The 24,695-nt window shown below is 46.7% G+C and overlaps 1 protein-coding gene across 2 annotated transcripts in view; it reads left to right on the top strand.

Annotated features, from left to right (window-relative positions):
- Positions 1–24,695, top strand: part of Vwa8 (von Willebrand factor A domain containing 8) — a 319,412-nt gene that overhangs the window by 282,129 nt on the left and 12,588 nt on the right. For both annotated transcript variants that reach the window (XM_038310723.2, XM_038310725.1), the window contains exons 38-41: positions 10,080–10,188; positions 13,481–13,637; positions 17,817–17,925; positions 23,424–23,549. In XM_038310723.2, the coding sequence (XP_038166651.1) occupies positions 10,080–10,188; positions 13,481–13,637; positions 17,817–17,925; positions 23,424–23,549 (501 nt within the window). The remainder of the gene's footprint in view (positions 1–10,079; positions 10,189–13,480; positions 13,638–17,816; positions 17,926–23,423; positions 23,550–24,695) is intronic.

Here is a 24,695-nt window from a genome sequence, read left to right as displayed (position 1 = left end):
TACAGTGTTCTCTTCTGACTTCATGGACGTTCCTTCTTCCCCCCACTTGACCCCCCCCGCCCCCGCCGCCTTATAGCATCTTCTTCTGACTTCATGGACAGTGGTCCTTCTTCCCCACCTCACCCCCTCGGCCTTACAGCATCCTCTTCTGACTTCATTCATGGAAGTTCGTCATTTGGCTTTTACCTCCCTCTCCGGAGCACTGTGTGATCCTCACAGTCCCTGGTAACTACTGAAGTTGAGGCAGCCCTCATCCGTGTACATGATCCCTACTGTAGTAACCATGGGACACAAGCACGCTCGGGGGAGCTGCCCCCTGACTTACGTGCTGGCGGCCAGCCTCCTCACTTTCCACGCCAAGAAAACTAAGAGAAGATAAGAACTTTGGCCAAAACTAGTTCTCCAGTTAGTGCCAGAAGTAGTATTAAAGGGCAGCGTTCTAACTCCTAGTAAACTCTCTTTGCCAGGACATCAAGCTGCTTGGGGGGGGGGGGGGGGGTAGCGGTGAGGCGTAAGCCTGAGTGAGCCAGTCTGGAAGAGAGCCGCATGTTTAAGTAACAATCCCACCGGTTCTGTAAACTCACATTTGTTTGATTCAATTTGACCCCGGGGACCTGTGAACCATAACTGAAGCAGGTGTAGGTGGGGCCCCATGTGAACATTCTGTAGCTAGAAAAGACATGGAATGAGTTTCAGTTTGGAAAATGAGAGCACCGAGGCCCCAAAAGGGAAAGTGACGTCCAGTATCACACAGCAAGCTAGGAGCCACGAGAGGCTGAAGCTCAGGTTTCACCTTCCTTGTCTAGCATCCGTGCCCACAAATACCTACCCTAATTCTCTGTGTCTCACCCAGGAAAATGGCTGTAAATCGTGTCAAAATAAGACAGGAGTGGGGGATAGGGTGTGTTTCTGTTAAGTTGCTTCATGCGGCAACACAGCCCTGATAGAATGTAGTTCCTGGAGTACCATGGTGTCCATAGGAGCCAGACATAATGATATCCCTAAGTGTCATAAAGAATTAACGACAGGCTGGGTGGTGGTGGTGGCACACGCCTTTAATCGCAGCACTTGGGAGGCAGAGACAGGTCGTTTTCTGAGTTTGAGGCCAGCCTGGTCTACAGAGCAAGTTCCAGGACAGTCAGAGTTACATAGAGAAATCCTGTATTGAAGAAACAAAAGCAAACAAAAAAAAGGAATTGCACAGTTTGTACACATGAAATACTTTCATATATGCAAATAAACACTCATATCTATGAAATAAGAGAATATTTTGGAACAGAATTACAGGACAAGACAGACTCTGTAAGGGTACAGAAGAGGGAAGGTTTGATGTCCCACTCAGCCCCATAACCCTGGACCCAGCGTTCTGTGCCTTCTGTATGAACTATGCCATGGGACCCTTGGCCCAGACCTACCCACTGTCGTTTCTCAAAGGCTGTGCTGCCTGAAGCACAGAACCTCCCATGGCCAGGTGGCACAGAAGGAACCAAGTGAACATGGTGAAGGAGGAAGCCAGGCACCCAGGAGGCACAGCAGGGCAGAAGGACCAATCTTCTTAGGAAAAAGAGGCAGTTTGGGGGTTAAGTGGGAAGTGGATAGACTCACACTTTTGAAGACACTTTAGAACAGAGTGAAAGAAAGGATAGCCCACTCGCCTGCTTGTTGAAATGAGCCTTGGTTAGCTGTGGCCATTGCACTGATTGGTTTTGGTTTTGTTCTTTGGGTAGCTCATTGCCACAGAGAACAATACTCCAAATTGAAATGGAAAGCTTTGCTTGTTGATATTTGGAGTTCTGAAATGTCTTCACATGGCAAAGGGCCTCCAAACAAAAATTAAAGTCTATTTCACTGAGACTAAGTAATACTTTTTCCTCCTAAAAAGTCCCCACGTTGCAGCCATTCTGTAGCTTTGATGTGGCCCCGCTGACAGTGCCTGTCCCACCGTCCTTGTCTGAGCTGCAGAGGACTGAGCAGTTGTGTTGCTGCCGGGCAGAGCACGAGCCAACCCTGGCTTCTGAGTACTCACCTAAAATCCATGCAAGTGTAGAAACCAAGTCCTGTGTCCCTTCATGTTCTATAGCAGTGACATATGGGAGTGTTGTTCCAGCAACAGATAGTTTCCTTTAAGAATGTATATGTTTGAGGTGGGATGATGACTCAGCAGTTAGGGGCACTTGCTACTCTTACAGAGGACCCGGCTGCATAACCAGCCACAACTTCACTTCCTCTGCAGGCACAGGCATATAAATGGTACACATGCTTGCATGGAGGCAGAATACTCACAGGCATAAAATAAGTCCTTTGTGGTACAATGCCTTTAATCCCAGAACTTAGGAGGCAGGGGCAGAGGCAGTTGAATCTCTAAATTCGAGTCCAGCCTGGTCTACAGAGTGAGTCCCAGAACAGCCAGAGCTACACAGAGAAACCCTGTCTTTACAAAGAAGATGAAGATGAAGAAAGTGTATGAGGCAGGCACTGGGGAGGTCGCCCAGTTGGTAAAGTGCTTGCTGTGTGTGGGGAAGACCTGAGTTTGATTCTCAGAGCCCCGGTCAAAAGGACAGGGTGGTGACAGGTATTTATAATCCCAGCACAGGGGAGGCAGAGACAGGCGAATACAAAACACTCTAGCCTGGTCACTGAGGCCCAGTGAGGCCAAGAGGGAGACCTGTTCCAAAAAAAAAAAAAAAGGTAGAATGACACCTAAGGAATGACACCCAAGGCTGTGACCGCTGTTCTTTATGTACACATACAGACACACACAAGAATGTGTGTGGATTTATATACTACACACATGTGTAAGTATGTGGAAATGAAGGTGTAAGTTACAGTTATTTAATCTGTATTTTGCACATTTCCTGGGTGCTGCTTTGAGCTAGTGTGGAAGACTCCCTCAGCCCACGAGTGCTGAGCACCACACGGTGAATGTTCTCCACCCGTGAGCTGTGCAGACGGCTTTTCCTGTCGCTGCTCTTCATGCTGTGGTGCTGCTCTATCCCGATAGTCGCTCTGGCCCACTGTGGCTGTGCAGAACTGCGAGCCACCATGCTGAGCCTGTGGGAAGGGGGAAGATTGTTATCTTTGGGTGTCGCTGCATGGTTTTATAAAAACTCCAGGTACCTCGGGGAAATTTGGGGGAAATCGGGGACAAGCAGAGTAGGCAGGCTTTTGTAAATATGTTTACAGCCCAAGATGGAGAACCATCAAAATGTTCCTAGAAGAAAGGGTGACTAGCACCAGTAGAAACAAAACAGAAAGTCGATATCAAGTTTGTCATTAGAAATGCTTCCCCGCAGGGACTCTGCAATAGTGACCCGTAGTGTCCCTCTTTTCAGAAAAGAAGAATTCCCCTTGCTAAATGCTTTTGCACGTAGCTGTGGCTGTTTCCAAGAACTTCTAGACACTGGGTCATATCAAAACTGCCTTTACTTGTAGTGGTAAGAATGGCTTTTCCCTCATACTTCTCTTTTCTGGCTGTCCTGGGTACCTCACCACACACTGCCGCTGTGGGGAGTCGGCACAGCTTTTCCTTTTGCCGTCTGTTCTGGGGAAAGCACAAAACCTGATCATAATTGAAAGGCACCTGGCCAGGAAATGCCACAGGACCCACTTAGCTTCAATGGCAATGCAAGACACTGAGTGTCTACTGTCAGTCACGTCACACCCTGCAGAACAGAAACATCCACACAGTCTTTTCGAGGTGGCCTTGCATGACCACCCTTTCCCCTGACTTGGAGGTCAACAACGTGGAAGGTCAATGTTTGGAAGGCTCTTAAAATCAGACAAAAATAGAAATGGTGGAATATATAAAGACCCGGCTGTTCGCCCTGCCCCCCCCCCCCCGTCTCAATTTAACTGGCATGTTGTTTTCATGGATGTTTAGAATACTGACTGCCCTCCTGTGGGGTGGCGGTAGCAGGGAAGCATTTCCATGCCAGTAAACTGTGCCAATTATTTGTGAGGTATTAATGTTTGGTTTTGGAACCCACCTGCACTCAATGATGAAAACATTTGGTTTCCCTCAGAAGTTTATTTTTAAGGCCCACACACACACACACAAATCACCTTGATGCCACCATTTGCATTTTCTGTTTCCAGATTGTCTAAGAATCTTCTCCATCTGTTATTCTCATTTGAATTTAGAAAGAGAGCAGGCAAAGTACTCAGAGTAAAGTGAGAAGTGACTTTGGACAGTGTGTTTTGCAACCCTGTCTTATTCTTGACAGCCATTCAGATAGTTTCGGCCTAGCGGTGAATGGGGAGATGGAGAGACCGTCTCCATGGACTCATGGGCTCTGGCTGGAAGCCTTTCCAGAGCCCAGGGAAAGTTGGGCCAGGAGGATGGGAGGCAAGCTGGGGATGCACACAGGCCCTGAGTCTAAGGACCACTGAGAACCAACAGGCAGGAGTGTTTCCAGCCTGCTAGAAGATCATCCGCTGGCCAGCAGCCCTGCTGTGTGCTGGTTATGGACTGGCGCACAGCACCGGACAAGGACCATCATTGCTCACAGAGCCTGATTTGAAATTATATGCAGGAAATTAACTCTTATAATTCTGTCTCTGAAAAGCTCTGGTGCTTGTTCATTAGGTATCAGTGATATGCAAGGCCAGTGTGAAAGCTGCGAAAACATTAGCACGGTGATGCCTCATGGTGATGCCTCCTCTCTCCTTTGAGCTCAAGTGTGTGAGATCTGTAAAACATCTCATTTGGATGGGCATTTGCAGTGCCTGGAAATGAGTCCTGATGAAGAGGACCAGGGAGAAAGTTCTTTGCCAAAGACTCTATAAACTGAGACCCTGAAATAACAGGGTGTATTCCAAAACATCTAGATAGAGGAAAGGGGTTTACGGCTGTAATTTCAGACAATTTAAAATACATACCGAGCACATTACTTGGGTCCCCCCCCCAAAATGTGCAAAAGCCCCTAGCAGTACTTAGCAGAGGAAGAAGGTGGGGTGGGCTTGAGGGTGTGAACAAAGGAGTCAGGAGGAAAGTGCTAGTGGATCATTTAAACAATTCTACAGGAAAAGCGCAGAATTCTTTCATACCAGCACACAGGGCTCTGCAGGACAGAAGAGCGACCAGCCTTGCTTCTCACCTATGTCAGCCTCCTGCACCTGCGCCCGCACCCCATCCCCACCCTCATCCCTGCTTGCTTTTTTGTTCCAGGGCCTTATATCAAAAGTGGGTGTGGGGGGATCATAATTATCAGTTAGCAATAACGGCACTTAAAGTACGGTAGCCTTGTGGTGCTGGAAAGGCGTCGGCAACTGGAATAAATGGCATTGAAGTGCCAGTGCCGTCGTGGGGCTGTTGGGAGGCTGAGCACCAGCGGTGTGTGCTGCCGCTGCGGGAAATTCATGGCAACTAGTGATCAAATCGTGAGAGTCTACTTTGTAGCATGGCAAGAGAGATAAGAGTTCAGAGATCACTGTTACATGTGAAAATGGATGTAACCCCAAATGAGACAAGGACTAGAGGTGGAAGTTGGGACGCAGAGAGGATACTGACAAGACAGGCATTTTTGTCCTGCGTTGTCATTGGAGAAGGAGCAGGTGATGTATAAAAGCTGACAATGGCCAATTCTTTATTCTAAGGCAGTAGCACCGTATGAAAGGCTGCACTCCTAGGGACGTGCTGCTGAGATCCATGAGAGACCACTGTGACAAATGGGAGAGAAGGACATTGTTTCAGGAAGATGTGCTGCCCCCATCACAGCCTGCGTCATCCCGCACTGCCCTGGTCCCCTTGATACAGTGTCTTGCTAGTGTCTTGTGTAGTGTCTTCACGCACCCCTGGATCCCAGTGAGCAGTAGATGCTCTACAGACATGCCCAGAAATCAATGTACGGATGAGTTCGATTGCCTGTTAATCATTGGGAAAGTAGCAGGCAACTGAATATACGTAGGATTGCTGTGCTGATTTCATTATGGATCGTTTTGTTTCTGGACGGCAGTGTGTGGACTGAACCTAGCTAGGGCCTCGTGGATGCCCAGCAAGCACTCTATCACTGACCTAGCATAGAAATTCTCAGGTCAGGAAATTCAAGGCCTGCCTTCTCGTCAGAAGACATCCTCAGAAAGAAATGGCCTTAGCTCCTCACTACTGTCTCCCACTTCTTAATGTGAGAGTCAGCTTGTTGCATATGATTGATTTCAAGTAGCGGAAAACCCAACGTAAAGTGGCTTCAATTAGAAGGACACTTGTTTGCTCGTGTAGAAGATCAGAGCTAAGTAGCTGGCTCGGCAGCTAAATAATGGTGAGTTGTGGCCCTCTTCGCCCAGCTCTGGCCCTCCATTGTCACATAGTCCTTTAGCCCTTCACCATGTCCTCACTCATGGGTCTGATGGCAAGAACTGTGTGTGTGTGCATGTGTGCGTTTCCGTGTGCGTGCATGTGTGCTGAGGGTTGGTGAGGTAACACATGCCATTTGGGGGAAGTTTCCCTCTCCACCCTCTATTCTCTTGGGAGGAAACTTTCCCAGTGGCCTCCTGACACTTTCTGTGACATCTCAGGTCCCATCTCGAGACCAGTTGAAGGCCAAACGGAAAGGCGGTGTTTAATTCCACCACCCATGATTCATCTGGCTTCTGTCTAGAGGAGAAAGGGGGGATGAGTGTTGTGTAGGGACTAGAGGTGTCTGCCTTGCCACTCCTAGTCCCCATCCAGAAAGCAGCAATCAACTGTGGGTCCAGTCATTCCTTGAAGAGCTGTGATCTGGCTGTTTATACCATCTTACTGAGTTTTGGTTTGGTGTTTTTGTTTTTGTTTTTGTTTTTTTTAGTCATGAACTCAGGGAGGAACTTGAAATATATGAGCCTTGCCCAGAATTATAGGTCTTTGGTGAGTCATGTCCCTTCTCGGGACTGGCTTCTCATTACTTCACTCTGGAACATTTTAGAGTTGCAGTTTTACAAGATCCATGTTTTCTTCCATTTAACCCATCTGTAGGAGGATAATGGTTCCTTGGGTTGTATCACACTTCCCTAATAGGAAGTAAACACATCTGCTGTGAGAAATATGTCGGGGGTTAGCACATGTATCAAGTTAGGCCGGAAACTATGAGGGACTGCTTTCTGCCTTGGGGAAACTGTTTACCCCCTTGCATGAATCCAGCGGTGTCCATTTTACTCGTGAGAGTGACTTTCTTGAGCTCTCGGTAGATGGACTCAGTTCTCAGGGTAAATGCATTCTGGCTGCACCCAGCACATTCATGGAAGAAGGCAGGGGCGTACCTGCTTTCTGAACAGCCAGTGCCCCTTTGCTTGCCTCTGTCTGCCAACAGCTGCCTTGCTGCACCTACAAAACATATCCCCGTGAGTCTGTTGACACTTATCAGATGGTTCGAACCCAGACAAAGTTCCCAGATGCCGTGCGTCTAATTCAGTATTCCTGGAATTTCACGGTATGTGTTTCTGTGAAATAAATCAGGGCTTGGTCAATGTTGGTTTTGTCGAGAATTAGTCTATTTTGAAATGTCTCAGCTGGGACTGGTATGAGGCCTGCTTGTAGGCAGTGTGAGCAGAGGCGTTTCCCTGCAGATGGCCTGATAAAACTTGGGGGTGGCAGAGAACATGTTGCACCTTTCTGTCCGCTTAGCCAGTTTTCTGCCTCGATAGACTCCCTAAGTGTCCTTGGACTACCAAAATGTGACTAGGGGGTACCTGGGGAGACTATCAGAGGAGTCTCTTCTTCTGCTTCACGATCTTTACAAGATTGGCTGGATTGTACGCAGTGTCTATAGGAGAGAACTAATGTTTGATCACAGTGAAGCTACTTGTCACATAGGAATTGGTTTTCTTACCTCTTTCAAAGTTCTTTATTTGAAACAAAAAAAACAGACCAGAAAGTACACACACAATCCGAAGTGAAGACAAGCGTCCAAAACAGTTCTTCCAGTAGTCCTGTGCATGCTTGGTTGGAACAGTGCTGGAGCTAACACACAAGTGTGTTCATGTGTATGTTGGGTAGCACCACCCCGAGGTCCTGGATGGTATGAGAAAGCAGGCTGAGCATGTCATGGAGCAGCAAACCAGTGAGCATCTTCCATGGCCTTGGCTTCAGTTCGTGTCTCCAGAGGCTTGCTGTGAGGTCCTGCCTCGACTTCTCCAGTGATGGAGCGCGGCCTGGAAGTGACGCCTTGCCTCCCCGAGTTGCCTATGTCGTGGTGTCACCAGGATAGAAACTGTGGACAGGCTTGATAGTGTTGTTTTTGGCAGGATTGTGGAATGGGTTTGGAACTTTGAGATGGAAAAAGTCATTGAGTGAAAGCTTCATAAACTGTTAGAAGAACCTGAAAATAATGCTGAGAGCCTTGCAGATGGTGTTGGCCTTGCCTGTGGCATTTCTGAGGGAGATTTGTGAATCCTTCAAAGATTCTTCCCAGGGCCATTCATGTGATGTGTTTGCATTGAGAACATGTGGTGTCTGGTCAGTGGGTGCTGAAGAATCAGCTGTGTGAATTAAGAGACCTGCATCACTGAAAAGTGGAGCCTTTACTAGGACAGCTGATGCCGGTCAGCCTGGGCTGAGAATGGACCAGCATCAGGAAGGGTGTTTCCTTAGGGTCAGCACAGAAGCTGTGGTCCAGAGAGGAGGGGAAGGAAAAGCTGCAGTGAAGCTGCCCAGACCCTTTGGAGCCCAGAGGATCACGAGACTAGGATTTTTGAAGTGATACTATGTTTTATACTATGATGGTAAGGTGAGATCTTGGGGGTAAACAAAGAAGGAAAGGTTATAGCTGAATAGTATTGCACTGGTGTGTCACATTGACAAGGGATCAGTTGTCTGGTCAGGTTTTTATCAGCTTCACATAAGCTAGAGTTATCTGGGAAGAGAAACCTTGATAAGTGTCTCCATCAGATTGCTTATATGCAAGTCTTGGGGCATTTTTTTTTTTTGATTTGTGATAAATGTGGAAGGACCCAACCCTCTGGTGATGCCCACCCTGAGCAGGTGGGCCTGGGTGGTATAAAAAAGCATTACCCCTTCATGGTCTCTGCTTCAGTTCCTGCCTCCAGGTTCCTGCCCTGGCTTCCTTCAGTAGTGGACTCACTGAGCCTGAAGCCTGAGCCCACCCATTGACTAGAGAGCTCATGTGCTGGAGATTTGAACTCAGGTGCTCATGCATACATGGCAAACCCTAAACAATGCTTTTAGAATGAGCTGTTAAGAGTGTCAAGATCCTCATAATCAAACTAGTCTTGCTGTTGTTCAGCCACATATGGCTTTGACCGAAAGACCATTGGTCATTTACCACATTTGGACTGAATCAGTCACAGTACTGGGCAAGATGGTCATGGAGTTCAAGTAATGGTCTGTATTTTATTGGATGAACAGTTCTGATCACTCACTTTGGCGTGTGTGTGTGTGTGTGTGTGTTTGTGTATGTGTGCTGGTATATCATCTAAAAATAAAGAACTTTGGAAGATGTATGAAAATTGAATGGAGACAACCGGTCATAGATAAAGCTAAAATGTCCTTATTTTTTTTTAAATGTCACTTATTTTATTTGAATCCCAAGAATTGTAAATATGGTCTGAAAATACATACAGATTAATCAGGAAAACTACACAATATGAAAATGCTTCAGTGCATCTAAAAATAAGTAAGCAATGTTTAATATATGTGGGAATATGGAACCTAAATCTATTACATAATATGTATTTTCTGATTTTTGTTTTATATATATTTTAAATAAAATGGCATTGCTCATACCTTTGAAAATTAAATGGGTTGATGCATATGTGGTGACTAGGCTGGATCGATGAGGAACTGGGCCTTTTAGCCCACTGGGAAATGGTAAGAACCATTTTCCTGTTTCCATGGATCCCCCGTTTTGCATAAGATCTCAGAGCATTCTCTGTGCCAGAACACTAAAGCTGAAAGAGCTCAGCCCCTGCTCCTTTCGTTTTCTTTTCAAAGAACTTCTTTTTTTAAAAAAAATAATTTTGCTTCCCCACAAATTGATGTTGAATGTGATGATGAAGATTTTTCCGCACACCTCAGGAACTAGCTCAATCAGTCCTGCACTTCCCGGCATTCACAGGACAGTGACCATGTTCCAACTCTTCCTTCTCAGATAACAATCGAAAGAGACAGTAATGAAGATGTGAGTGACCCTAAACATGGCAAGGAGGACCCAGACAACATGCCCCACGTGGGTGGCAATACCTGGGCTGGTGGAACAGGTTGGTAGTATGTGTATTCTGAGTCGTCCCAAATTTTCTTGCGTCTGTCAGCTCAGCTTTCTAACCTGAGCTGGTACTGGCTGCCCTGCTCAGCCCCTCTCCCTCTGTCTCTGCATGACATCAAGATGTGCAGAAAGCCTGGCATTGGCACCCCACAGACTCTGCCACGCTTTGACCTAAAACTGTGTCCCCCACCTCATAGTTGCTTCATCAGTAAAGGAGGAGCCAGGAACGTTATCTGCCTCACGGGGTCATGTGAAACATTAAATTAGTTACGAATTTAGAGCATGGAGCAGAATGGTTGGGCTAAAGAGCATAGACTTGAAACATTGATCCCTTCTTTCAATTCCTTGCCTTTGAAATTGTGCCAGGAATTGACAGCGAGTTCTTGACCGACCAACCTGGGGAAGAAATGGTGCTTGTTCACAGCTGAGCAGGGAGTGTGTGGAGGGAGGGACACGGCTTGAGATAAGGTCCATGTGCTCTGCTCAATGGCCGGGTGCCAGTCCTTCCTTTTGGCTGCTCTCCTGGACCATTGTTCCCAAGCCACCGTCTCCTCTTCCCGCCCAGGAGCTGCAGCAGACACATCTGCGGAGCACAGGAACGGGGCCAGACTGCGCACTGTCTGGCTTATCTCGGCCAGGAGGAGCGCTGGCACAGCTCAGTCCATCACCTTCCCTTAGGATGCTCTGTGCCTCTTGGCCTTGAAGGCCTTGGCAGGAAATGGGGTTTTGTGCTGAGACAATATGCTATCAAATAAGCCCGGGACTTCTTGCCTGCTCTGTTTATTCATCGAGCATCAGCTTTAAAGAAAGGCTATTTTTAGGAGTGTCCTTTGATCTGGAAGTTAGTGTCAAGCCAACAATATTTAATCCATATGGAATGCATTGTGGAATGAGCTGGCCAGATGTCAGCTTCCCAGCAGTGCCTACGCAGAAGGGAAGTTTCATTTGTTATTAAAGGTGCATCTACTAGCTCCAGTGCCTGTTCAGATGTGACATCCTGTCTGCCTCCCAGGCCTCGTTTCTTTCAGCTGGTCAAGGCTTCCACACTTCAACTTGTCTTTCTCTGCCTGCCACTTGTGCCCTGCAGACTTCTCCACATTGAACTCCAGCCAGTGTGTGGTAGAGAGGTGTGCTGACGGGCAGGCCCTGAGCCACCAGCCCGTCTGGTTCTTCTCCATCATCGATGCTTTCTTCCCCTGTGTCTTATGGACCGGTTGATGCGAGTCCAAGCTCAGCTGCAAGCATTTTTCATTTAGATAAAATGAATTTAAAATTCTGTGGAGTGGAGAAAAGAACTCTTTCTCCCTCCCAGCTGCCTCTCCTGAGGGGCTGCGTGACCTGCTCTGGCCACCACTCACATTACCTCTGAGAGTGTGGCTCCTTCCTCCCTTTCATCAAAGTGACTGACAAGCGTTATGCTCGGGTCATGGTCCTCAGGGAGGACCTCCAGCAGGAAGCAGGTCGGGCCAGACACAGCTCTGCACCCTCTGCTTCTCACCCCTGCCCACCAGCACGCCTCTCTACCACACATTGGCTGGAAGGGGAAACCGGGAATCATACATCTTATAGGATAGGAGGAATTTCCCACCACCCCTTTTTTTTTTTTTTTTTTTTTTTTTTTTTTTTTTTTTTTTTTTTTTTTTTTGATTTTTCGAGACAAAGGTTTCTCTGTGGCTTTGGAGCCTGTCCTGGAACTAACTCTTGTAGACCAGGCTGGCCTCGAACTCACAGAGATCCGCCTGCCTCTGCCTCCCGAGTGCTGGGATTAAAGGCGTGCGCCACCACCGCCCGGCTCCCACCACCCACTTCTAAATGAAATAAGATGTGCTCAGTCAAAAGGGTAAAATACTATGATTGGTAGATATTACTGCTCTCGTGGTATTTCCCCAGAGGAAATGACCCATCTGGACTTTCATAAGCAGCTCACTCCAAGTTCTTATTTTTAGTTCATTAGACAAATCAAAGCTCTAATGGGGCAGAGTCACATAATTGAACCAAAGTCGAGAAGCTTTCCAGTTTACCAGCACACGAATCTAGAAATGACCCCACTCTTGTGTCACTGGAATCCAGTAATTATCACCAGGGGTCACTTACATAGCGCTTATTGCTCACCAGATTGATTCCCAAGCAGTGTAGGTTGGTGGAAACCCCGTAAGGCAGGGAACGCCATCCCATGTTATAGACGAGCACTGAGACACTGAAGACCCAGCTGTTGAGTTGAAACCAGTTTCTTACTCTGCCTTAATTATGCAACTAGTTTACAGTACTATGCTAGACTGTGCAGCGTGGCATTGCCTCTGTAATATTGGATTCTTAGTAAGTTCCCAAATTACATGTGAGTCCTTATCATTTGGACGCAGGCCACCCAGTGTTTCAGGTGTCTGAGGTGGAAAAGGGACCTCGCTGCTGGTTTCCTAGGAGCAGAGATAATAACATTCACACACAGGCCAAAGGTAGCCAATAGATGTACATATTTTCTTTGCTCAATACAATGATTTAAATATGAGCATATATTACACCAAGCATTCCTCTGTAATTGGCCAGTGTCTCTACCACCTTATATTGCTACCTACCTGGCTTTACAGGCATCTAACTTTCTTTCTTATTAGTATAAATAGCTATGCAGTGTTGCATGACGTATTCTTACAGGCATGTAAACTTGAGCTTATAATGAAAAACTGTTCTCAAGCTGATGATGTTTATCTGTTGTGCATTATTCAAAACTGAATGCCCAAATCTGCATAATAATTGTCTTCAAATCTTGGCTGACTGAGTGATATGAGGTCACTAAGAAGTCATTTAATCTCTCAATCACTTTTGTTATTTTCAAAACAAAAGAAAATTTATTTGCAACTCACTTGGATGTTTTAGGGAGAGCGGGTAACTAGAAGGAGAGTGCCCCTTTAGTTAGCCACTGTGCAGTGTCTCTCAGCACTATGGTGGAGCCTCTGTCCAGGGCGGGAGAACAGATGCCCCAGACGTCGAGTAGTTGGTAAGAAGCAGTATTAAAGGGCTGCAAACAGCACACAGAATCATTAATCCCTCCATCAGATAAAGCGCTCAAATTGAATTTGGACTGAACCTTAAAATATGGGCAGATTGGGATGGATGAAATAAAAGGTTAGTTGCCCTAAACAGGGGTTTCTTTGTGTTCAGGCAAAGGTGTTTGAGGCTTTAATTACTAGTTCAGTTAATATTTCACAGGATTGTCTTAAAGCCATGGTCTGACTTCTGTTTTGTGGCCAGCCTCTAGACATGACGACTAAGCCCCCATATTTTCTTTCCAGGGGGAAGAGACACTGCAGGTCTTGGTGGCAAAGGGGGTCCTTATCGCTTGGATGCGGGCCACCCAGTGTATCAGGTTTCTGAGGCAGAAAAGGATGCTGTTCCTGAGCATGTCAAGAGAGCTGCAAGAAAGATGGCCCAGAAAGCATTTCAGCAGAGGTGAGTGTTCCCTGTGCATCTAGAGCAGTGCAGATGACAAGTGCATACGTGCACACACACGCACGCGCGCGCGCACACACACGCACACACACGCGCGCACACACTGCTAAGTACAAGGTACGGGACTTTGTCCTGGGATAATACCGAGGAAGGCAAAATCCCTGGGGTTAACACGAGACAGGGCCTATACTAATTTAGGATTTGGAGATAAGAAAAGAGCTAGAACATTCCAGAAAAGAAAAAATAAGGACACAATGTGTGTCAGTGGTGGAAAGTGCCCCCTTGCCTGCCTGGAACAGCTGAAGAGAGGTGGCTGTGGGGTTGCATGGAGAGGCTCTGTCAGCGGGCTTAACCTGAAAGTCCAAGCCAGATGAGCCTTCGGGGTTCTGATGCACCACGGCTGCTTTGGGCTACTCTGATCAGCCCCTACTAGAAAGGAGGAATCCACGGGATAGATGATAGTTCTCTAGAAGCCGCATGTGCTCTTCAGCAAAGCAGCAGCACACACACTTTCAAACTGGGGGGGGCAGATTTCCATTTCTGGTCCTAGTGGAGGAGCCGGGGCAGCCAGACAAAAACACGCCCGAGTGTGTGTGAGTTACGCAATTCCTCCCACGTGGAACATCTGGTATGTTGTTACGTGCCGTGCCTTCACATCCTACAAGTAAACAGCAGAGAACAATAGAGACAGAAATGCTGGGCCCGCCTGCCACGCCCTCAGGAAAGCCTGCCCGCCTCAGGACCCCCGTGGGTATAGCAGGTGAATAATCTATGCCCGCTGTAAGTCAGTGCTGCCCTCTCTGGAGACGAGCAGCTTCTCACTCTCTTCTCAGAGAAGTTGTGAGGGTGGGTGACGTCTTAGGGATCAAAGTGGTAGCAATCTCTCAGAAAACGTGGGAGGGAAGTCATGTCATAATGAAAAGTCTTACTAGACATTTCTTATGAATAATAACATTTCCTTTGAGAAGAAAAACTAATAATTAGGCATGCGTCATTCTCCTCTTCCGTCAATGAATGGCTGCTGTTGCCGTACCCCAGCCTTCACACAACTATCCCGTCTGATTTACCTACACGGACATACAGAGTACCCTGACCCATGACCTCCCCAGGAGGCAGAAAGACTGCAGTGGTACTTAGCCATGAGTAAGCTACCTCTTCTCTGGTTGCCACTAGAATAAGAACCTACAGGGGGAAAGGTCAAGGGTCACCTGTGATCCTGAGACAATCGAATGTAGTGGCTCTGAGACAGGGACTGGAGAGGGAAGTGAATGGGGACCATCCCTGAGTCTTCAGTACTGCAGAGGAGCAGCTCAGCAGAGGAGAGGAGGAGAGTTCCTTAAGGCCGTGAAGGGAGGGGGCAGGCAGGGTGTCAGAAGGAGGAAATAAACCACACAGAGGTCCTGGGAAAGCTGGCACAACCAAACACCAAGGGGGAAAATACTCAGACAGAAATGGGGTTTGCAACCCATTTAGTGAGTATCTACTTAGGGCTGCCAAAAATTTGCCTTTAACTTTTTATTATGGACCTTTTCAAGCCCACAGTGGAAGAAAACAACATGAAGCCTGTGGACCCCGCCCCAATACCATTCTCATTCTCTACTCCGGATTGTTTTGAAGCTAAACCAAGATATTATTTCATCTTGTCATAAATATTACAGACTGTGTCTACATGTAAGCACTGAAATAAGACAGAATTCCCACAGACCCACATTTAAGCCTTATACGTACATTCATTTTTGTAGCAATAATTCTCTCCCATCATCTGATTGCTTCCGACGGCACAGTGAGGTCAGTCCTGATGCATTTACAGCCCCTCGGGCCATGAGGACAGACCCTGGAGTGTGGCAAAACACGACATGTGCACTCAGGAGGCCCATGTCACCTGCTAGCACTTGTCCTTGGAATCTGTGGTGACATCTGTGGTTCCAGGTCCCTGCTAACGACTTGATTCTTTTCAATAAAATGACGTACATGTGTGCTTTATGTCTTTCTAAAAGTATGTATGGCACATCAGGCCGTGTATCTCGCTAATGAACTAATGTTTAGTTAATGAGGAAAGATTTGTGGATGCTTGGTAAATCTACAGATGATGAAACCACATCTGGAGGGGTTGCCTGGATGGCACCCCTGTCGGTCCTGGTTGGGACTAGGCAGTCCTCGCCAGTCCTGCGGTACGAAGGACCTAATGTGACCGGTGGCCTCACGACATCAGTTAGCATTGATTGAAACCAGATATTGACCCTGCACGTTAAGAATTGATCAGAGTTGACTAACAGAGGAACACCAGGGTAAGACTTGTAGATCACGTACAGAATGTCACCCACAAGTGACTGACAGCAGGGAAGAGCTGCCTGGTGGGCTGGTCACCCATGTGGTTTGCAGAGCCAATCAGCTTCATCTCAGCCAATCAGTAGATCTCAGCATATGTTGCTTCCCTCATACTTGATTCCAAATTACAGTATTTAAGTCTAGCCTATAGAAAAAGATAAGGACAAAAATTCCCAGACTCTTTCATAATGATAAATACACCCTTTAGACAGGTACCACATCAACAGCACGCTCCTCATTGGTTCCCCGGGTGTGACGAAGCTGCACACTGCAGCTTTGCCCAAAGGGAAGGAAGCAGAAACGTGTGCAGGCCATTTGAGGGGCCTGAGAATATCAGCAATAGGAGGCACTCGAACCCAGAGGCTCAAATTTCCTGCTTTCTTCTTCCATTCCCTGCTTTAAGATTCAGGACTTATTGTCCACTGTGAATATCTTCTGAGTGTTCTTTGTGAAGGCTGTTGCAATCTGAAATATGATTTCCAGGTTACCTCATAATTAAAATAGCATGTGATTTTTGGGGATGCAAGATGATCACCCCAGAGATAGCTATGTAGCTAAAGCTAGTTCTGCTCTCTCCAAAGGCCGCTCTGCTCCAGGTGACTTACCAGCTGCCTGGGTGTCTCCTGTTTCCTTTCCCACCTACCCTGCCCCAAGGACAAGCTCTGTCCCTACGTTTCCCAGTCAGCACTAGCCTGGGTTCTCTGAGAAAGCACATGTTGACTAGGCATGAAGTAGTACATGGCGTATCCTACAGTTTTCATTGTGCCCAGCTTCCGTTTCCTTTACACGGTGATATGATTTAAGCTAATGAAACTTACAGAGAATTAGGGAATTGTCAAGACTAAACAGAAGAGGTACTGTTAAGAGGCAAAGTCTCACACACATTCCCTTTTGTTCTTTAGAATAGCAAGGCAATAGGATTCAGAAGGGCGTCTGGGCTTGTCACCTTGGGGGTGGCGTTTGGATATTATGGTGGCCTTATCAGTATTTACCTTTTTGATAGCCAGTGCTTTCAGAGTATTACGTAACAGCATGTATTGAGTGTCGCTCTGTGCCTGTCACTGTGCTGCAGATTGGAGACTCGTGGTCTTATCACAGACGTAAATGGAGTTCTGAGCTTCCGCCCTTCCGACTGTAATTTTCCTGGTGTTTTACCTGGGATTGAAGAATAGAAACTGCTCATTCTCCCTCATTTGAGGTTCTTCTCCCAACCTCGGGTGATAAATAGACTTTATATATAATTTCAGCTATGCATATAGGTTCTGTGTCTACACATACACAAAAAAAAATGTGAAGACTGTATCATGCTTAGGCTCTTGAGAGAGGAATTCCTTATTCCTTTGTCCTGAAATCAGCACCTTTATATTTATAGACGTGCATGGAAATGTTAGATCAGTGCACTGTGGCTGTCACATTGGAAAACCTGAGAGCATCCACTGTGTGAAAGACCCTCCTATTTAGGGTTAGCTTCAAATGACTGTGCTTTGTTTAGACTTTAAATGAAGTATCTCTGAGGCCAGCAGAAGGCATCAGATCCCCTGGAGCCACAGCTAAAGGTGCTTGTGAGTCAACTAGTGGGACTGTTTGCATGAGAGAAGTCACACATGCAGTACAGTCAGGGCTTCTTCCTTTGTCCTGGGGGACAGCTGGTTCAACAGTTACCAGTACACCTGTGGGCATTCCTATTCTTTAAATCTAGGGGCATTGCTGGTGACATCATCCCTTGCTTTTTCTCCTCAAAGTCATTGAGTCACCAAGGAATTGCTGGAGTCCTACCCGTATGCAAGCAAGGGTAAAAGGCTCCTACAAACACGGCGTAAGCAGCTGTCTTCTCTCCCCCTCTGGTTTCAGGCTAAAGGAGATCCAGATGAGCGAGTATGACGCCGCCACCTATGAGAGGTTTTCTGGCGCGGTCCAGCGGCAGGTGCACGCTCTCCGAGTCATCCTGGATAACTTACAGGTAGCCTTTCCTTGGGCGTACACCAAAACAGCTGGGGAAAGTTACTTGTGCCCTGAGCAGTAGAAAGCCATTTCAGGATGGACACAAACTGTACTCACCCCAGGATTTTCTTAGCGAAGTTCTCCAGGGGAAAATAGCTGACATCACCTTTCTTCCTGTCTAGGAAGCGGGAATTTTACCAGTAACCCTCCCAGACAGTGACTTCCTGACTCCCCTGGGGAAGATCTATGGACATCTCACCTCTCCTGGAAGTTCACAGATAGAACTCTCTGCCCACAAATCATTTTACTGCCCCTGAAGAAGCAGAGGGACTGATTAGATCAGCCAGGGGATGCTTTCTCTGTATCCTCACCACCTCTTCCTGCCCTTCCCTGACCTAGCTCTGCCCTCTTTCACAATGCTCTCGGTGCCTCGGGACCAGCAACGCTTAAATAGTGATTAAGATACTTCAGCATTTCCTAAGGAGAAACTGTTATTTCTTTTCAGCAAATTCCCTAAATGATGCATGCTCTTAGATTATTTTGTCCAGAGAGCAAAGCTTTGGGGGATTGGTGGGGAGAGTCGAGCCAGACTCTGCACTGCTCCCTTACATTTCCTTCCCTTGGAGTTTCTGATTTTGGTTGCCTTCAGTGTACTGTTTGGTATTGTTCTTTTGAAGGACTGTTCATCATGTTTTGCTAGATATTAGAGTGTATGGTATAGCTGTAATCCTGTCTTAACCCAAAACTTTGAGACTTCCTTTTTATTTTTTATTTTTATTGTTGTGTGTGAATGAATGAAGAATGTCATACGTATGCATGACATTCATGGTGGGTGGAAACTGAACCCAGTCTTCTGGAGACACTTCCTCTGCTCTTAGCTGCTGAGCCATTCTCCACCCTATGTCTTCTTTATTATTATTTATTATGTATACAATATTCTGTCTGTGTGTATGTCTGCAGGCCAGAAGAGGGCACCAGACCTCATTACAGATGGTTGTGAGCCACCATGTGATTTCTGGGAATTGAACTCAGGACCTTTGGAAGAGCAGGCAATGCTCTTAACCACTGAGCCATCTCTCCAGCCCCTCTGTCTTCATTTTTAAAAAGAGCTAAACTATGCCAAAGCATGATAAACTTTCATTTGCCAAGGAAAGAACTCCACAAATGATTAACTAGACACCTAATTTTAAAATCTAAGGATGTAGCGGTCCAGCTGGGAGCCATCACAGGCATCACAGGCCCCTGGAATATAGATCTTTTGCCCCCATTTTATAAATAATGAAACTAAAGACTACATAGGTAGCACAGTTTCCTGGGTCGTGTGGTCAATGATGCAGGGGTCTGAGCCCGAAGTCAGGCTCCTGTTACCTTCTTCTGACTCCAGTATTCCATCCTACATGTAATTCTTATATACGACCATTAGCCATAGCCAGATGCCAACACAGCATTTGCTCATGTTCCCTGTTGAATCGTTATGTAGGCCATGGGGGGCTGTTTTCAGGCAGGTCTATAGTCAGGTCATATTCATGAGGATACTTAAAAACAAAGCTACTGGCCAGGAATGGATGAGGCCTCATGTAAACTATAAAACCTCAAACTGCAGCCAAAACTTTGACCCCCTTCCTGTGTGACTAAGTAACTAAACCCCTCCAGCTGTTTTGACGTTGCTGTGTAATCCCGGTAGCCATGGGTGTTTCCCCGGTGAGTGTGCAAAGTGTGGCCAGAAACCAGCTAGACAGCTCTCCAAAACACAGCTTCAGTCCCACTCAGATTGGGTTCCTTCATCACAGGCAACTGCTTTTATAATAGCCAATAGAAGTTAAATTACTAGGGAAATATTAAAATTGAACACAAAGTGTAGGACCCCCAGTGGGTGGAAACAGGGCCTTTGAGGCTCAAGCTAACCTCAAATTTGCCATTCTCCTGCCTGTGTCTCTTAAGTCTTGAGATCATAGGCAGATTTATGACTGTGCATATGCTTGTGCATCTGTGCGTGTGAGTGCAGTATCTGGAGAGGCCAGAAGTGGCGCTCAGATTACCTGGGGCTGGAGTTATTCCACATGGACGCTGGAAACTGAACTTGTGTCCTCTGCAAGAGCAGTGGGTGCTCTAACCACTGATCCATCTCTCCAGCCCCATACATTGGTAACCCATAAGATAACCAAGGCGCTCTGGTCACTGTACAGCAAGATCACTACAGACTTAATGGCTCATTTTTTTTGTACTAAATAATATCCCATTGCCAGAATACACCACAGTTTATGCATTTACATCTTGCAGTTCTGCATAAAACATGTACGGATTTCTGTAAAGATGCAGGTTTCTTACTCGCTGTGTAAATACTAAAGCATGCAGTTGCTGGGTGGTAAGAGTGAGTTTGATTTGCAGGAAACTGCCAAACTGTCTTCACACATGGCTGTAGCCTTTCCACCATCCCCCATTCTCACCCACATTTGGTGCTATCAGAGTTTTGGATTCTGGCCATCCCTAGGCTTGGCGTGATATCTCATGGCTGTTTTAACCTGCAGCTCCCTAATGATGCAGAGTGTTGGACATGTTTTCACGTGCACACTGAGCAGGTCCTTAATAAAGAAGGCATACTGTTAATTAAATGTCTGCCCTTTAAAAATGTTTATCCTTTGACAATCTGATCGTGTGTGTATAATGTATTTTGATCATATGTCCCCACAACCCTCCAACCCACCCACCCCCACTTCTGAACTCCTTCCTCTCCAGTGTCCCTCCAGCTTGTGTGTCTTGTTTAGAGATCCACTGGGTTTACTGGGGGTTCCATGAGGGTGGGTATGGGGTTATTACCAGAACATAAGCAAGTTACCAGTGCCTGTAGCACTGAAGAATAATCTAATTTCCCACAACCATGAACTGCCAATAGCTCCTCGGGCTAGAGTAGGGACCTCACGAGCCCTGCTGCCGTCCACGACGGAATGCTGACAGCCCCATCTTGTGTGTGTTGTGCAGGTAGCTGTAGCTGCTCTTAGTTCACGCTTGCAGTGACCGTGGCATTCTATCATAGCCCCTCCCATCCTTCATCTCTGCTGCAGCGTTCCTTCCTGGGCCGTACATGTGGTGATACAGATGTCCTGTACACGGTGAGCACTCACGTCAGCTGCCACCACCGATAAGAAGTTCTCTGACCATGGCTGAGCGTCTTCGGAACATAGTGCTAATCTATGACTGTCAACATAAATATTTAGAACATAATTGGACAGTTTGTCCATTTAGAAAAACAGCAGGTTTTGCCCCTTTTAATTTTTTAAAATTTGGATTTTAAGAGAATTTTATATATTTTATATTTATATATTCCTTTATGAAAATTACAGTGTTTGAATAATGGTATATTAATATAAACGTGAAATGAGGAACTCCCAGATCACCAGCACGGATATTTTAGATCTGGTGGGCAGTTGCCCACATGTATATTCTTGTCAAAAATTCCATGAGTGCGTGGAGATAGGACGGACACACTGGGACAGAGCTTAGATCATGTAAAGTCTTGGTGAGATAGATATGTAGCTACGGGTGTAGGAGGATGGGGCAAACCTAGTCTTCTAGCCTCGTTTCCTGCTGTGTGATCAGAGGTCAGGCGGACATTCTTCGCAGGCCGCTCCCCTGAGCCAGAGGTCGGGCTTGGCTTCGTCCTTTTCCTGCCACTCTGTCTGTTGTTGTTGGGTTTGTTTTTTGAGACAGAGTTTCTCTGTGCAGCCCTGGCTGTCCTGGAACTTTCTCTGTAGACCAGGCTGGCCTCAAACTCACAGAGATCCACCTGCCTCTGCCTCCCTCGTGCTGGGATTAAAGGGTGTGCCACCACCACCTGGCTTCTCCTGTCATTCTTGACTGGTTGGTAATGCACAGGCTTCCTGTCAGACCTGACATTCTTTGGTGCTCAGAAGGCACAGCACTGCAGAGCAGTGGCTGCCACTGCCTGTCGATGATGAGGACTGACTCTCACATGCTTAGCAGCTCGGAAAGGTCGGTGTGAAGACGGTTGCAGTGGTTAGCTGCCATCAAGCAGTACAGAAGTTGGATTATTGAGCTGGGTTCAGGGGAACATAGGGTCTGTACTGGTATAGGATACTATGCGGTGTTAGATAACATGTGCCACTGCTAAGCATCCATTCACTCATTTTCATGAATCATAGACACCAACCTGAGGATTCCCCACCCCACCCCCCTAGCTGCTCCATGACCATACTAGCCAGTAATGATTTCACTCCTGCGTCTTATCACGTTCTTTTGGCAATTTTTAATGCCTGTCACAGCTGGAGTAAACTAAATCTAAACCCTTTTCTGTTACCGTAAAGCAAATATAAAATCCTCAAATTCTTACTATAATTCCATTCTCCTCCACATTTTGATTTGCATTTCCAAAGCTCCTTTGGTGTACATGCCAATGTAGCTGTGGTCATGGGCTCTCACAATCCTGCGCCTTGACTGGGATGTTAGGATTTGTCGTGGTTACTGTTGCTATGGTGAAGCACCACAGCGGAAAGCCCTGCAGGGAGGAAAGGGTTTATTTGCTCGCCATTGAAGAGGTCAGGACAGGAACTCAAGCAGAGCAGGAACCTGGAGGCAGGAGCTGACACGGAGGCCATAGAGGGGTGCTCCTAAGCTTGCCCTTCATGGCTGGCTCTGCCATCTTCCTTACAGAACCCAGGGCTACCAGCCCAGGGATGGCATCATACACAGTGGGCAGGGAGCTCCCCCATCAATCACTAATTAAGAAAATGCCCTACAGGCTTGCCTACAGCTGATCTTATGGAGGCTTTTTTTTTTTTCAGTTTGAGGTTCCCTCCTCTCAGATGGCTTTAGCTTGTGTCAAGTTGGCATAAAACTCTCCAAGGTTCTTTATCATTTAACTGTCCTCTTGGGCAACCTGGCATAGTTGTAAGTTACCATGGCAAAAAAAAAAAAAAAAAAAAAACCATGGAAATACCTTTCAAAAAGTAATTCAGATGATTTCCAGATCTCGAGAAGCAGAGAGCTGCATGGGGCACAGGCTGCTCCCGTCCCCCCCTCAGCTGCTTTAGTTTGCACGTAAGTCTCAGGAATTTGAGTAGCAAAGCTGCTGTCCAGAGGGAGACCGCTGAAGATCGGCTTACAGACTCTGACTGTTAACAAGTTAAAGCTGATTATTTTGTTACCTCATAAATTCTCTAGGTTCTCTGTGACAGAAAATCGGTAAGAAATACGTCATCGTTACATTTCCAGACATTGAACTTTCCCCTGGGGTTCATTTGCATACTGTCTTCCTGTTCATATGTCCTTTGTGTGTGTTCTTTGTATTGTTCTGCGTGTTAAAACAATTATCACTGACAGAACACAGTCAAAAAGTCTTTCTTGTAAGCAGAGCAGGGAACATGTGACGACATTCTTGCAGAACCATCTCCTACTGATAGGATCCCAGTGTGTTTCCTATTATTCATGCACAGAAGTGTGTCAAAGAACTATAGGACAGAGTACATAAAGATTCATCCGCATGTGTTTGTGACATTGCAGGCCAAAGGTAAAGAAAGACAGTGGCTAAGACACCAAGCTACTGGGGAACTAGACGATGCCAAGATCATTGATGGGCTGGCTGGAGAAAAAGCCATCTACAAACGTCGGGGTGATCTGGAACCTCAAGTAAGTAATGGGGAGCACTGAGCCTCAGATCCACATAGTTCAGTCTTCTGTAGAGAGTTCATGAAATGTGTCAAAACATCATTAGCCCAGAATATGCACCTACAGAAAGCATTATGTAAGGACAGATAAATACAAAGTCTCATCAAGGCATGGAACACACGCACACAATATATATATAGGATCTTTTAAAAACAGTTGATACAAGGGCCAGGCCTGGTGATACATTCTTTTAATCCCAAGACTCAGGAGGCAGAGGCTCTGTGAGTTCAAGGGCATCCTGATCTATACAGCGAGTTCCCGAACAGCCAGGGCTACGTAAAGATACCCTGTCTCAAAATCCTCCATCAGATCCAGAGGTCTTAGCAGCAGGGATCAAACTGTGACCTAAAGTCCAACCAGGCAGAGAAGGGAGTAAATTTAAGTCCTGAAGATGCTAGTTCATCGAGCTGAAGAAGGTAGTTCATAGAGATAGCCTTGAGTAGACGGAAAGCCAGCCTTCCTACCCACCCAGCCCAGGCAACCTCAGAGGGAAGCAAGAGAACAAGTACTGACCACTGGTATCCCATCAGCAGAACCTCCAGAAAGCCACAATGTCGCTGCCTACAGGTCCACTCCCTAGATGCAGAGTGGGTACTCCGTGGGCAGAGAAACGGAGACACTATTGTTTGTGATCCCAGAGGATTCTTCAAGCAACAGAGCAATCTCCGTGGCTTCCTGCTCTCCTGGAAGTCAGTCTGTGTCCATCAAATGCCTTCAGTTATTGGAAAACAAGGAATTCTGCCCTAAGTTACACTAATTATAGTAAATAAGCATTTGTCGTACCGAGGCAGTGTAGTCAAATATTGAATGTTAGTGAACTCGGGTTTTCTGTGGTCTTGGATAATCAAACCTGCTGAGTAGCGGCTGAGCGCAGGGTGCAGTGAGAGAGAGTGGACGCGCCACTGTGTTGAAATGTTTACTCAGAGTGGATCTGGTGGTAATTTGGGGGCTCTTATTCCTCTGCCGTTGCCATGAATCAACAGCTGCGTCCCTTACTGAGTCACTGTGGTAAGCAAGCATTCGGACACATCTGTGACTTGGTCATGGATGTGTGTGCCACCACTTCTATCTAGGGCAGACTCAGAAGTTTTAAAGGAATGTATTCCG

The sequence above is a fragment of the Arvicola amphibius genome, chromosome 13 (genome assembly GCF_903992535.2).
Source record: "Arvicola amphibius chromosome 13, mArvAmp1.2, whole genome shotgun sequence".
Classification (NCBI taxonomy): Eukaryota; Metazoa; Chordata; class Mammalia; order Rodentia; family Cricetidae; genus Arvicola; species Arvicola amphibius.
Note: the sequence above shows the minus strand (reverse complement) of the source record. Positions and strands in the feature narration are given on the sequence as shown.